Source organism: Poecilia reticulata, linkage group LG14 (assembly GCF_000633615.1).
Source record: "Poecilia reticulata strain Guanapo linkage group LG14, Guppy_female_1.0+MT, whole genome shotgun sequence".
NCBI lineage: Eukaryota > Metazoa > Chordata > Actinopteri > Cyprinodontiformes > Poeciliidae > Poecilia > Poecilia reticulata.
The window spans coordinates 16,779,386-16,793,367 of record NC_024344.1 but is presented as its reverse complement, the minus strand read 5'-3'; the positions used below and the strand labels follow the sequence as shown (position 1 = coordinate 16,793,367).

The following is a 13,982-nucleotide window of genomic DNA, read 5'->3' as shown; positions in this document are numbered from 1 at the left end:
CATAAAGATGCTGACCAGGGCTGCATCGCTTTCATCAGTAAGTGAACGTGACAGCAGTTATTCTTTCCAAGGACTCCACTGCTTTGCGTCTTTTCCTCGGCTGTGGTTTGTTACTCGGCAACAAAACTGCTGTGTCATCCTGCAGTCTGTCTCACTTTGCTCCGCACACAGAACTGAGCTATTTTTATCCCCCTTCTGGCAGGCAGCGCCTTCACCAGCTTTCACACCGGCTTCTTCACTGTCCAAAACAAAAGTCTGAGCGCAGAGAAGAAGAGCGGTGACCACCTGTTCCCTGACCTCATCGACATTTTCAGTTCCAGAACACGCAAAAGATCAGACAGTCATTACGGTTATGATTTTTTTTTAAAAAGAGACCTTTATTTTTGTTTATCGTGACAAAGAGAACCAGGATCAAAAAAGATGCTAAACGTGCTGTTGCACAAAGACAAGAAAGCAAGAAACTGAACGAGTTATGTTTTCACTGCTGTGTCTCTGGATTTGTACATCACTCCTCTGCTTTTCAGCTCTCTCACCACACCTGGGAAAAAGGAGACAATCATTTGAAATCATCATCACGTGAAAGGCAAGAAGGCTTAGTAACAAAACACTGAACAGCAAAATCATTAACTTTTTTTTTTTTTGCATTGTATTTTCATATCTTGGATAAACAGTATGGTGAGTCTGGTTGCCTTGCAGTCAGATTGGCTCGTTAAAAAAAGGAGGTAAAATAAGAATCCTCCTGCTCCATAACTGATGCACTGAATTATGTCAGGTTTTTGTAGCATTATGGGCAGGCTACAATTATTGCACAGAGACAAAAACATTTCTACTGAGTGTGTTTGCTTTGCAGCAGGTTTATTACCTGGAGGCAGCCTGCCTGTCACTGACACTGCGTATACTCCCGGCTTGCAGTTACCTGTGAAAGAAACGAATGTTATTTGAACTCGTTTTAAGCGTAGAAAATTAATACCGAGTTGCAATAATTTTATTGCGTAAAGGGTCAGGTGGAGTAAATGAACAGAAATTTCCTATATAAGGAAACTGCTGTTCAGACTGTTGCAGCTGTAAGAAAAGTCCAGGTAATTAATATGCATCTGTKTTTTTTTTTTTTTTTTTTTWGCAATTTCTGTAATTCTGTTCATAAATCCAGAGTACGAACAAATAAACGTCTTTGACATTTAGGTAATGTTTAAATTGGTCTTCAGCAAATACATCGGAAAGAAACGGCAAACACATAATTTGAATAACTACTATGGTGAAATGACCAAAACCCGTAGGCGGTGTTTAGCAAATAATACAGGTGGAGTCAGTTCTTTTGTGAGGGGAACATTTTGGATTCCAAGATGCATAATGTGAAGGATTTAACTAATCCTTACAACTAGCTGAAGTTTAAACAAAGAGCAACTAATATCAACAAAACAGTTTAACTAAATACCTTTCAGCACTCTAAAATGAGAGAGGATAGTTGGTCAAAAAAAGTATTTATAATGTATTTTTGTATTTTTAAAAGCCATATATGACGTGGAATTTTTTTATTCGTGTTTATTTTAAAATATGATGCTCTACAGTAACAAATGTGACATGATGGTTGAATAAACATATCAAGAATTAACTGATATTTACTCGAATAAGTAAAAAAGGTTTGGGGTCACAATTTCTCATATAATGTAAAACGAGGTACATAGCACATATAGCCGTAGTTTTACCTATTCTCTGCCATTTAGCCACCCAGCTGTCTTCAGGACTCATCATGGCTACAACTCTGGGAACACACAGGAAGGAAATTAACATTACAATAAGTCAACAATTCCTTATTTTTATTTTTCCTGTTCACCAAAGTGAACAGGAAAGTGAACAAGGCAAGTCAGTGTTGCAACATGTTGATTGTTGAGTGATTGTTTACCCATCAAACGAAGAACTTGTGCATTCATAAACCATTTCTCTGTTCCCCTTCATCTGGAGATACGACTCACAATTGTCACAACCGTCATATTCAAATTGGTCGATGGTCTGAAAACGGCGAAAAAAAAAAAACAGAGGAGATGAATTAAGCAGAGGTAACTTAAAAAGAAAAACAAATGCGACAGGAAAGCTAACGGTTAGCATAGACGCTAAATGGGTCTTTACTAGGTTTACCTTTACAAGAGAACACAGCAGACAGGCCCGGAGGTGGCGAAGGTCTTTTGGCACCGTTTCTAGTGCCATTATTTTAAATTTCTAAAGAATGTACCGCTATAATACAAGGTATTAGACTGGCTAATGTTTGTGGTTATGTATTTTTTAAGCGACGACTAATGACGTAGTAGGAAGCTCTAGGACCCACACTATGGCGTCCTAATTGTGAGCCTGATTAAAAACAAAATCCCATGAAGCGATCAGTTTTGAAACATATTAAAGATATATTAATACCAGAGTCGCTAATTAATATCTTTACAGGACTATGGGTTATAATGTTTCCGGATGTGTACATAATCTACTCTGCTGCTGAAAGACGATGAATTTAAACCATGCCAGTAAAATTCAGCATTCAATTTACAATAATAATTCATATTAATGTATTTGTGTCTTCTGGCAAACCCTCTTCTCTCTGTACACAAATGACTGTACCTCCATCTGAGAAACTCCTAAATTTGCAGATGACGCATTGATAGTTATTTTTCTATGCAGATCCCACACATCCTGGACACAGACTTTTTTTTATAGACTTTTGCGTTTAGACTGGTGGCAAGGAGCATCGTCTGCAAAAACCAGACGTCACGGTTTCGTCCCCCAGGCTGTCTCTGATGATTAGTATGAACACCTTAAAGCCTGAGTATCCATCTTTGTATGGTGACTTTTGAATAACTGACTCCTTCTGCTTCAGTCCACGCATTGTCTAATTCTTAAATTGGTTTTGGTTCACAATTCCTTCAAGACTGTGGTTATTCCTGTTTCTAGTGCAAACTTCTTCCTTCCACTTAAATTGTCATTTGTGCAGGACATAACAAGACTTTACCATAAAAATTCTTTTCTAAAAGTAATTTTTGTTTTGGTTGGTGTCATGTTTAAATTTTCTGAGATACAGTGTTTAAGATTTCTTTGGCCTTAAGCAATAATTGTGACAAATGTGAATACATTTTAGATAAATAAATTTCATACTGAATCTACAAGTTTCACTTTAATTAAAGTTTAAAATTTCCATTTTCATGATTTTCTAATTGGGTAAGATGCCAATTGGTGCAACGTAGGATGCACCAAAAACAATTAGCTTCAGTGTCAGACAGTGAATGTAATTTCTATGCCATAATTGTTTCATATGGTATCACATCAAATTTAAACCATTTGAAATGGTTTAAATCAATGTTGGACAACCCTGAGCATCCTCTTTGAGGCTGTCATGCAACAACAGTCAGAAGCTTCAGTCAGAAGCATCTCCGGATGTGCTGTAGCACACAGCGCTACAAGAGTTACAACGATATTTAATTTCCCTTTTGGATCAATAAAGTATTTCTCAATTGAACTGAATTTGGATTTAATGGAGACAGTTGGAGCCTGAACCAGGTTACCATGGAAACGTCAGACCTCCAACAGCTCCAACGATTTTGGGAATTCCCAACAGTTTGAGCCACAGTGACCCAAGGTATGTTTACAACCGAGTCTTGGTTTATTCTAGCACTAAATATTTCAAATATATATATTTGACTTTTTAGGTAGTCTTAAATAACGTCACAAATAGGTTTGTTTTAGTTTAAAGGCGTTTAGCGAGGCTTTTGCTAAAGTTAGCCAACGTTTCATAACTGCTAACAGCAATGCTCGAATATTGCTGAACATTCTTGCGATTTTCAGAAATTTCCTTAAGTTTCCACTCACGATATTGTTATTATTTGTAATAATTAGCGTCATTTCATTTTTAGATAATGAATTTGGGCTTTTATTACTTTTGGTCTCCAAGAACGAGACTACTAGCTACTTGGTTACAACGGCTAAGTTAGCCCCGTGATGTCCGTTGCTTTTTCAGAGGAAGCCCTGCCACTTAACATAGCCTGTTCCAGCTACACAGATGAAAGCATGGATGATGCCAACAATTTCAACCCCGGCAACATCAACCCCAATATTTTCCCCGCCAAGCTTTGGCGTTTGGTGAACAACCCGGCAGACGGAGCCATCCGCTGGGACAGCCGCGGCCAGGTGATTGTCATCGACCAGCAGCTCTTCGAGACCCAGATCCTGTCCCCCACCTCCAGAACCTTCAACAGCACCGACACCTTTAAGACCACCAACTTCTCGAGCTTCGTCCGCCAGCTCAACCTGTATGGATTTAAAAAGGTCGATCTGCCCGCTGACCACGAAGAGGAAGCGGGCAACAGGCTGTATCATCATTTTCACAACCCGAACTTTCAACGGAGCTGCCCTCAGCTTTTGGAGAATCTCGTCAGGCTCACTGTGGATAACAAAGCCAAGCTTAAAGCCGGACAGGACATAAGCTCCCGGCTTCCCAACCCTAACCGATACCAGCGATTAGGTTTCAGCACAGAGGGCAAAGACAGTGTCCTAAAAGGAAGTAAGTGAGACCTGATGAACTCGTGTTATAAATACTGACCAGAATTAACAAAACAAAAAAAAAAATAATTGAAAGTTTGTCCAATTCAAACTGTGTTTGGTCCAGGATACTTCTTGCCTCCGCGACCCTCAAACCAGTCACCAGCGCATCCGTACCATCCCCATAAATCCCAGACTATGAGACCTCAGAGTGGAACCCCAGTGCCACCACGGTACCTGCGCAGGGTTCCTGGTGCGACTCTCTCCTCTACCACTCTGCCCCTGGTGAAAGACGGGCCGATGCCATTGAGGCACCCTTACACCGGAGGGTCCTCAAACTCCAAAACCCTGCATGTTCAGCAGGGCTTCCTACCTCGTATGGGCAACGGAGAAACGCATTTCAATAGTTTTAGTCCTCGGAATCCCCAGTATCAACCTGGCTACTATCCCACAGGTAAGGCAAAGGTTGTAGTAGTGGAAGTTGACAAGTCGACAGAGGCAAGCAGTTGTTGAAAAGTTGCTTAAAAGGTTACACAGTTTTCAGAGTAGTATGTTTTAAAACTGCCCCTTCAAAAAAATTAACCACCTTTTTCTGCAAATACAGCTCAAGTCAGTGTCTCTATATCATCTTTCACATCTAGCAAATTATTTCCCCCCCAAATCTTCTTTGCAGTATTGCTCAAACTTAATGATATTTAATAGAGTATTTATGTCTTTCTCCATATTCTTACTTGGATTTATGTCTGGACTTTAGGTCATTTTAAACCTTGTTTTTCTTATAATCTAAATGAGTTCGTTGCCACCCTGGTTGAATGTTTAGGCTTATTGCCCTTCTGAAAGGTGAACCTACCCACCAGTCTCAAGTCTTCTGCAGTCTCTAGCATGTTTTCTTCCAGGGGTATTTTTTTATTATGTCATTTCTGTATGCATCTGTTGACAAATAATTTTAGATTAAAAGTGCTGCATTGAAATGCATGTGGCTTTCAAAAAAAGCCACATTCTGCTTAATATTGATCTATCACGTACAGTAGCAGTACGTTACATTGACATTTGTGGCCACAATGAGAGAAAATGCTAAAAGGTTTATGCGATATGAATATTTTTGCGAGGAAATGCAGATGCAGTCACACGGGAGCTCAAAGTCCTGACTTGAAGCTCTACAATTTAATGTCTTTTCCTGTTTGAAGTTTGCCCTTGCTTCCACCCGAACCTTGTCTCACCGAATATAACAGGCCTCCAGTTTCCTCCAAGACGTTTTTACCAGGTCGGTGAATAAGAGTGAATTAATTTTTAATTTTTTTATGTTTTCATCAATAACTCGGTTTTTAAAACATAAATGACGTCTGAATCCGTTTTTTTTTTTTTTTACTCATCTAGGCCGAAGGTCCCGTGACTGTGTTCGACCCCAACCGCAACTTACAAACTCCCGAGAGCCAGGAAGTGAAAAAGCCTGAAGTTAACTTGGATGTAGTTTTCCAGATTGCAGACGAGGTGATGCAAACTTCACCCGGTGCCTGTCTGGTGAAAGTGGAGAGCGCAGAGAAACCCGTCTCCGTGCCGCTGCCTTCCTCTGACCCCAGGGATGCCGTCGCATGTAAAAACAGCATTTCGACTGTAGTTAAAAAGGAGGAAGAGGAGCTTGTGGTTTCAGTACCTGAGCAAATGGCTGAAGAAGCTATATATGAGGTAAGCCTTTGTGCCAAACACGTCTTTATTGGAGTTCACATTTGCTCTTGAAGGAAATGAACCGTGAATTTATTGGAAACACATGGAAATGTGTCTGTTATTTGCAGGCTTTGCTTAGACTAGAGAATGATTATCTTTATTATTAATGTGTGTCTTTATGCTTTGTGTATAATTAACACACAAAAGCACAAAGTCTTAGCAAGTATTTTTGCTGCAGTTTCTGGTGCAAATATTGCAGTACACTTGAAAAAAGACAAAATTTACTTACAAGTAACATTTCGGTAATATATAGAAGCTTGTTTTAGGTCAATAATTCCTAAACCTTGATGAAAAGAGTACTAATTCCACTTTTTCACTTATGAGAAAAATGTCTTGTTATAAGTGAAATAATTTGCCAAATCCTTAATCAATATTAAGGAATTATTGACTTAAAACAAGCTAATAAATCTAGCTAAAAGGTTACTTGTATGTTAATTTTGTCTTATTTTAAGTGTACTGAGATATTTCCACTAGAAATTAGAGCAAAACGCTTAGTACGATTTTGTAGTATCAAAAATCTAAAACTAAATATTAGATAGTTTGTTTTTTTTTAAGCAGCACGGTAGAGTTAAGTTCATTTATTCCTTGGGAAAAACAATTTAGCTTATTGAATATTGCATAGACAATAATGTTATTAAAAAATAATATTACCCACTGAGAAACAGAGTAGTCCTTTTATAACAATTCTGCCTAATGTTTTGACTGTTCTGCCTTTTGCTGCAGTTTCCAAATAACCTTAACACGATGGACGATCCTCCTTTAGTTTTCACAACCTTGTGTTGGATACAACTGGGAACATTTTTGTCACCAAGTTGGATTTCTTTTTCTTGTACGGAGCGGAATACTTAAAACTTCTGTTTACAGTCATGTAAATCCAGGAATGAGTAGACTAAAATCTATTTGTTTTTTTTTTTTTGTTGTTTTTTTTTTTTGTCATCTTCCTCTGTGTCTCGGCAAGGTTCACTTTGATCAAGACAATGATGCTGAGCTCGTAAATGTCGAGGTTAGCAACTCGGTTCAGGATTAAGATGAGCAGGACAGCACAGGGACTTGCTTCTTAGGTAAGGCATGACAGGAGCACATTTAGAGGAAACATAGTGGAAAGAAAGAGGCTGCATGATTATTTAGAGTCAGTGACAGGCGGCTACATCTCCCCTTTAGATCTCAGCTCACTGATCGATTCAGCTTGCGACGAGAAGTCTCCACAATGAGTTCACAGTGCGACTTCAGGCTCCACTTTGACGATTCCTTTCTGTGCAAAAAAGAAAATGTTGTTTTCATATAAATCTTTTCTCTTTAGTTTCTTTTGTGATTGTGCAGTTGTGCTTTTCGCTGTAACTAGAATAATTTCAACTGTAGTATGTTTGTTTTGAACCATTTAAATTTTTTACATCAAAAGGTATGCATGTTTTTAAGGATTGTAATTTGATATGAAAACTTTGGAAAGGATTCTTATGAACTGTAATGTTGTACTACTCGGCTACTTTAACTCAAAGCAGTGGTGTGTGTCAGCGGAAAACAGAACCTCTGTTCAATTACATTTCTTAGTGAGTTTTTTTTTTACGTCAGAAAAATGTTTTGTAAAGATATGAATATTTCCTACTACAAATTGCTTTTATTTTTCATTTCATTTCTTGTCTAAAACACATTTAAAACCTGTGAATGTCACTATTTTTAAAGCACACTGCAAAACATTCTTATTAAAACAGACTACACTTTCCAGCTGCCTGGTTTATTTACGAGGAATTTGTTGGTACGGCGGAAGTGTTCCATGTAAGGACACTAGGGGGAGCCGTTTAGCTTTTTGTTTTATTAGTTAGGATGGCGTGGGGCAGCTCCACCCTCAGCTTCTTTACGTGCTGCCTTCACGTGTAATTTGTAAACTGAAACTAAATGAACGCATTTATTTTTTTAGAAATAGATTTTTACATTTAGCATTTTTGCATCGTTTTGATAGGGTTCACATAAATATGTGAACATATAGTGCTCGATAGTTCCTCGGCTTTTCAAATAAGTACAACGTTACAGAAAATGTAACTTAAGTTTAGAGTATTACAATAATGACGTATGATTAATTACGCATAATCTCTTTAGACGACTCAGAATTAACTCTCTTTCAGCTTGTATTTATTCGTCATTAATTACTAAGTTTTTTTCTGCCATGGTTAAGTTTTGACAGAAATTTTTTTTTTTACGCTTTCACGTGAAGGCAGCAAAGCCTGCGAGCAGGTAGAGTGACAATGAGATCCCAGGGGAGCGACAGAGAGTCCCGGAGATAAACTTTTGAGACGGTGTCATAACTGTACACTCTGTCTCAGGACCCTAACGACGTGCAGCGGGGACTACATGGAGGCTGGACTACTATTCTTTCACACGTTTCGGGGTGTTTTTTTTCCCGTTTACTTGTTTGTAATTTTGATGAGCGATTCATTTTCCCCTGCGTGCTCTCAGGAGGGTCGGTTCTAATTTCTCAATGTGCTGCGGAGGCTCTCTGAAGTCGGGGGTAGGGAGGGGAAAGCCTGCCTCTTTTTCGTTTAATTAAGGAGCGACAGCAGAACGTCAGTTAATGGCAGGTTTACAGAAGCCGCTTCGGCGTCCGAACCAGTTTAGTTACAAAGTTATAAGCTCAGCAAGAAAACTGTCCGTTTGTTCCTGTTAATAATTAGATAGAACCGAGAACACAACCGAGCAGCTTCTTCGAGGATTACTTTTTCACAATTCCCCGGCTGTAAAACACATTGCACAACTTTTCGGCTTCGCGTTTTATCCGCCAGCATGGCTCCCAACTCTCCGGCGGCAACCTGTATCCCAGCCTTTGAAGTTCAAGCCGTGACTCTCGAGCGTTTTCGGTGGATTTATCCAGAAAATGCGGCGCCTACGGGACGGGCTCGCTTCTTCTGACACTTTCACCCAGCTCGTGTTTGCTCGCACAATGTGACTGAAAGACGCGGCGGAATTACGTCTTACTGCAATATAAAGCACAAGTCGGATACACGACCGGGATTCGAGCCAGCGGAGAGGGATAGCTACTCCAGTTCATCTCTAAGGAAAACAACCTGCGAGCGAGGAGATCTGAGGTTTTGGTGTGATGCAGAGCGGGGTTTTTGGAAATCAGTGCACGCTTCAGGTTCCTTCATGCTGCATTGGAGTTTCCACCTCTCACTTTAATAAACACTGGATGCAGGTTCATTTAGGCCTGCTAGATTCTCTACCATAACCTGCAGTGTTTTATATATATGTGTATATATTTTAACCCAGATGCTGAATGGAAGTTTAAGGAGTTCTAATGGAAGCCCTTCATCATTAACAGTTTGGATTATAGCTCATTTCTTCGGCAGGTAGTTTACTGAGGTAAAAAAAAAAAATAAAGAAAGAAGAAGTGGGACCTGTTCATATAGGCTAGGTTGATATTTCTGACAAAGTCCACCATGTGCGGCCGGGCACCGCCGCTCCAGCCGAGGCCATGACCGTCCCTCTGCGGCACCTCGCCGGGCTCTGGCCGTGGCTGCTCATGGCGGCCCTGCAGGTGGTGCTGGGCCAGCCGAGCATGGAATCGGGACTCCGAGCGGTCATCAACGTGACTCTGGTGAAGGATCCCACGGGGAAGCCCATCGTTCTGAAAGGGGAGTTCGTGGGAGGAAGTGCAGGCAATGCGCAAGGGAAGCTGAAGCAGGTAAGGAGTGATGCACTGGCCACTCTGTAAGACCTTACCTTTAATCTAATCAAGCCTCTGCACTTGATGTTTTAGTTTTATTGTTTTAGAAAATGCAACTTTGTAAAACTGTGCAAAGGTGCATTTGCTCCGTTGCTTTTTATTGCAAATCCATGAATTGCAACCACTATCTTAATGGACCAGGAACGTTCAAAAGTACTTTTTGAAAAATAGTTAATGTCTGAAAAAATGAGGGGAAGTGCATCTGAAACACGTATATTGAATATGGATATTGTGATTCCACCAAAGCATGCCTTTCACTGCCCCACCTCATTGAGACGGGATTTATTTCCTCCCCAACTCCACCTGTTTCTATCAGTTTACACATCATCAACTGTCTGATAATGATTTTCACACCTCCGCCGGTTTTTATAGCTGCAGTTTACAGTCATGCCCCAGCGAGTGTCAAATTAACTTTGGGTATTTGAATATGCATTTGAACTGTACTTTTTCCACTCCAGAGGATCTTAAAAAGAGATGCTTAGTTTTAATATGAGCAGGTTCAAGGTTACACATTTCATCATACAGCCTCCTAATATTACAGTAAATGTCCCAACACACGTTGAAGATGTCATAAAGATCCTGGCATGATTCTGGATTATTACCAGAAATGGCTTTGCTACCTGGCATAGTCCATACAATTCAAATAAGCTTACAGTTAGCATGCTTTATCCATTCCAAAATTAGTTTTTAGGTGTGTGAGGGATCACCGTCTTGTTGAAACACCATTTGACAAAAAGTATCCCCCCAGTTGAAAGTTTTTGTGTGTGTGTGTTTTATTTTACTTTATTTTGTGTTATTTTAAGAAATATCCAGAAACTATCAGAAACTATGAGGTGCTGATGAGGCATCAGTGTCCACAGCGACCAAAAAAAAAGAAGCGCCTTGCTTCTCGAAGAACTGACAATTTCCAGCTGCCTACATGGACAAGCCAAATGCTTTGTGAAGGGGGAAAAAAAATCAGGATTAGAAGAAAAACAGATTGAACTCGCAGGCTGCGAACACAGTGCCAACTAGCAAGCACAGCAGTAGTAGCATCATGCTGAGGGCCTCTTTCACTGATGCTGCTACTTCTGCGTTGCACAAACGACAGGAAGAAAGAAAACCTTCGATTCTTCTCCGTTACATCGTTTGAGTTTTGTTTTCCCGTTTCGGTGCTGCAATGGGAAAATTATCCCAGATGCACTTTTTAAAAAAAACTGACTTTGAAATTTATTGCTATCATTAAACTTCTGGATTAGTGTCAAATTACACATATTGAAACATTTAGGATCTAAATGTCCAAAATAATTAAATTAGCTATGCCATTTACGATCAGAACAGTTATCCAATATTCCAGCAGATTTATGCCTGCAGCTTGGCGAATAGGAAAGAAAAGAACAGTTCAAATACGTAATCAAAAGGCCACGATTCACATTAGATTCATGGATGATGAGTGTGAGTAAACATCTGACTGGAACTGTGTGTTCATTGCAGATTTCAGTGTCTCTGAGCTGCTTAATCACATCCCGACGTCCTACTCATTGTAGCTTGACAGACGATCAAAATTCCTTCACCAGAGCAGAGAGCAAACATTTCATTACACTCGGTTTGTTTTGATAATGTAAGAAACATGTCGGCTTGTGGTTGCCAAGTCCATCTTTTCCAATGTGACCACTTTGTTTTCGCATCAGCTATTTTTGGAATCTAATGTTTGTCTGATGCATTTAATATCGAGGTGTGGCACAAGGCTTTCAAAAAGCAGCTAATCATGTTGAGACCAATGAACGCCCTTTGTTTAGTTTTTTCCCCCCATTTTGATAAAAAAAAAAAATATTAGCCTTGAAAAATATGAAGTATTTACCTATTCAGTTTGCATATTTAGCATTCAGGAGCGGATTAAGCTATAAAGCTGGCCTGTGTGAATTTATTTACCGTCTCCAAAGGAACGGGACGACAGATAACAAGGTCCTGTAAGATCTCGTCTCTCCTCACTCACCAGGTGTGGGGCTACTTGTGAACGTTTAGCCAGATGCTTCAGTTTGCCGTAATTGATAAGGCTTCACGCGGCTTCGTCACGGAGAAAGCCCTGCGTTAGACACGGTTAAAAACCTCCCCTGTTTTTCCCTCTCCGGGTAAAGCTCATCTGACTGCCGAGTCTGTGTGAGATATTGAAAGCGTGTTACAGATGCACATCACGGCGCTGCTCGGATCAAAGGCGCTTCCAGCTCTCTGGGATTTCCAGCTTACTTTAGTTTTTTCTTTTTCTTCACCCCACCAAACCTTGCAGAGTTTTGGAGATGAGTGTTTTTGTTTTTTGTTAAGGATAAATACAGGTTTATGTGGTTCACGTTTTGACACATAAGTAAAAGAAGTTTCTAGCTTTAAGATAACCGTTCTGATCTCTGCCACGCTCAGAATACCTGCGGCCTAAATCCTTCGTTTCCCTCCCTGCCTGACCTCGCAGGCGTAGTCAGATCATCGATTGCAGTTCTGTCTAAAACCAGAAAGGTAAACTTTATGCAGACCATCTCTTCTGAAAACTGTTCTCACAGTGCACAGAAGTGATGTTATGCTGCAGGATGCTTTTTGTTAGCACACCGACCTGTTTCAACAGGTCTTCTTCGGTTTTTTGCTTTTTTTTTTTTGGCTCTGCTGGCAGCTTTATATACCCGCTTTATGTTCTTGTCATTCATTGGAAGAAGCTGATAAAGGTTTGAAAGTTTGATGTAGAAATTCTCTGCGTGTTTTGATTCTCACTTGTAATCTGTCTTCGGCATTAACCACATGGTAATTAATCGTCATGGGTTCCATATCTGATCAAAGATATGAATATAAATATTCAGCAGATGTGTTTTTCCTGGAGAAGTTCAAGATCTGAGTTTTGGGTTCAAATGCTGACGTCTGGTTCATCTCTGTGCTTCCTTAAACTTCGGGTTAAAAACACATAATAGCTAACCGTAGGTCTTAGTCACTCAGTGACAGCACCCACACAAAGAGTGTTATTCTTACCACATCCTGTTTAGCGTTTTAAGTGTGGCGCTGATGGGATTCTGACTTTCCGACCGACCGGTCACCAGCCAGGTCAATCAAGCCAGCTGATTTGACAGTGCATCTCAAATTTTTAACGGGTTTCCAACATATTATAACCAAAAGTAGGACGGTTAATAGGTTATCTTTTGGCCTAGTTAGTTTTCTGCTATGGCATTTCCTTTAAAAATGTTAAATGGAAGTATCGTGAATTTTCCAAACACTTGATTATAGCAGTTATTACATAAATGCTAAGTATATAACAAGTATGACCTACAGGAGAATTGACCTCGTAATTTAACGTCTTTAAAATCTCCTGCTCTTTCTGAAACCACAGGAAATCATCGCAGCATCGCTCCTCTGTTTACCCTTAAAAACGTTTTTACCAGCGTTGCGCTGATGTGTTGTCACACCAGCTGTTTGCTGGTTGACTAGTCTGAAGGAGCTGAGTGGGGAAGTCGCTCTGAGGAGGAGCGCCGTCCTCGAATGTGGCGTTGGGTTCATCCAGGTGCTTTTGCACAGCTGAATGGTTGCCATGGAGATTAAACAATTTCTCAAACATGCTTGAACGAATCAAAGCAACACTCCAGGTACAATTTTGATGAGGGGGAATACATTCTAACATGATGTAGAGCTCAGAAAGAGTTGATTTTTACATAACACTGCCCCTGTAATCATACTGGCTAACATGAGGGGGCCAAACATGTACCACCGGGGGACAGAGGAAGTTCACAGCTTTCTTCAGCGTATCCAAGTCATGCGACTTCACTTTGGTACGTAACTCCCTCTGATCTTTTAAAGCGCAGTCTTCCTGGACGTATGCCCTGTCCGCTGAATGGAAACGTTCATTGGACCCCTGGCTGGGTTCTGGCCAGCACTATTTGGACAAACACTAGTGCAGAGGAATTCCTCTCTCTGTCTCACTTTCTTTCTTTCTTTCTTTCTTTCTTTCTTTCTTTCTTTCTTTCTTTCTTTCTTTCTTTCTTTCTTTCTTTCTTTCTTTCTTTCTTTCTTTCTT

The 13,982-nt window shown here is 40.1% G+C and overlaps 3 protein-coding genes across 4 annotated transcripts in view; 2 read left to right on the top strand and 1 right to left on the bottom strand.

Moving 5' to 3' along the window:
- Positions 1–366: 366 nt before the first annotated feature.
- Positions 367–2,321, bottom strand: supt4h1 (SPT4 homolog, DSIF elongation factor subunit). Its single transcript, XM_008428118.2, has 5 exons — positions 2,137–2,321; positions 1,904–2,010; positions 1,707–1,762; positions 863–916; positions 367–538 (listed from the first exon to the last, which is right to left on the bottom strand). The coding sequence occupies exons 1-5, from the start codon at positions 2,203–2,205 to the stop codon at positions 471–473; spliced, it is 354 nt and encodes a 117-aa protein (XP_008426340.1). The 5' UTR covers positions 2,206–2,321; the 3' UTR covers positions 367–470.
- Positions 2,322–3,448: 1,127 nt separating this feature from the next.
- On the top strand, positions 3,449–7,963 carry hsf5 (heat shock transcription factor family member 5). 2 transcript variants are annotated; one of them, XM_008428116.2, is made up of 7 exons: positions 3,449–3,619; positions 3,998–4,540; positions 4,616–4,972; positions 5,706–5,782; positions 5,896–6,204; positions 7,202–7,304; positions 7,405–7,963. In XM_008428116.2, the coding sequence occupies exons 2-6, from the start codon at positions 4,048–4,050 to the stop codon at positions 7,268–7,270; spliced, it is 1,305 nt and encodes a 434-aa protein (XP_008426338.1). In that variant the 5' UTR covers positions 3,449–3,619; positions 3,998–4,047; the 3' UTR covers positions 7,271–7,304; positions 7,405–7,963. The 2 variants fall into 2 exon arrangements, with proteins under 2 accessions (XP_008426338.1, XP_008426339.1); XM_008428117.2 differs by having other exon boundaries at positions 3,470–3,619; positions 4,646–4,972.
- Positions 7,964–8,477: 514 nt separating this feature from the next.
- The window catches only part of rnf43 (ring finger protein 43), a 100,234-nt gene continuing 94,729 nt past the window's right edge, over positions 8,478–13,982 (top strand). The window contains exon 1 of the mRNA XM_008428115.2: positions 8,478–9,916. Within this exon, the coding sequence (XP_008426337.1) occupies positions 9,707–9,916 (210 nt within the window). The 5' untranslated portion in view covers positions 8,478–9,706. The remainder of the gene's footprint in view (positions 9,917–13,982) is intronic.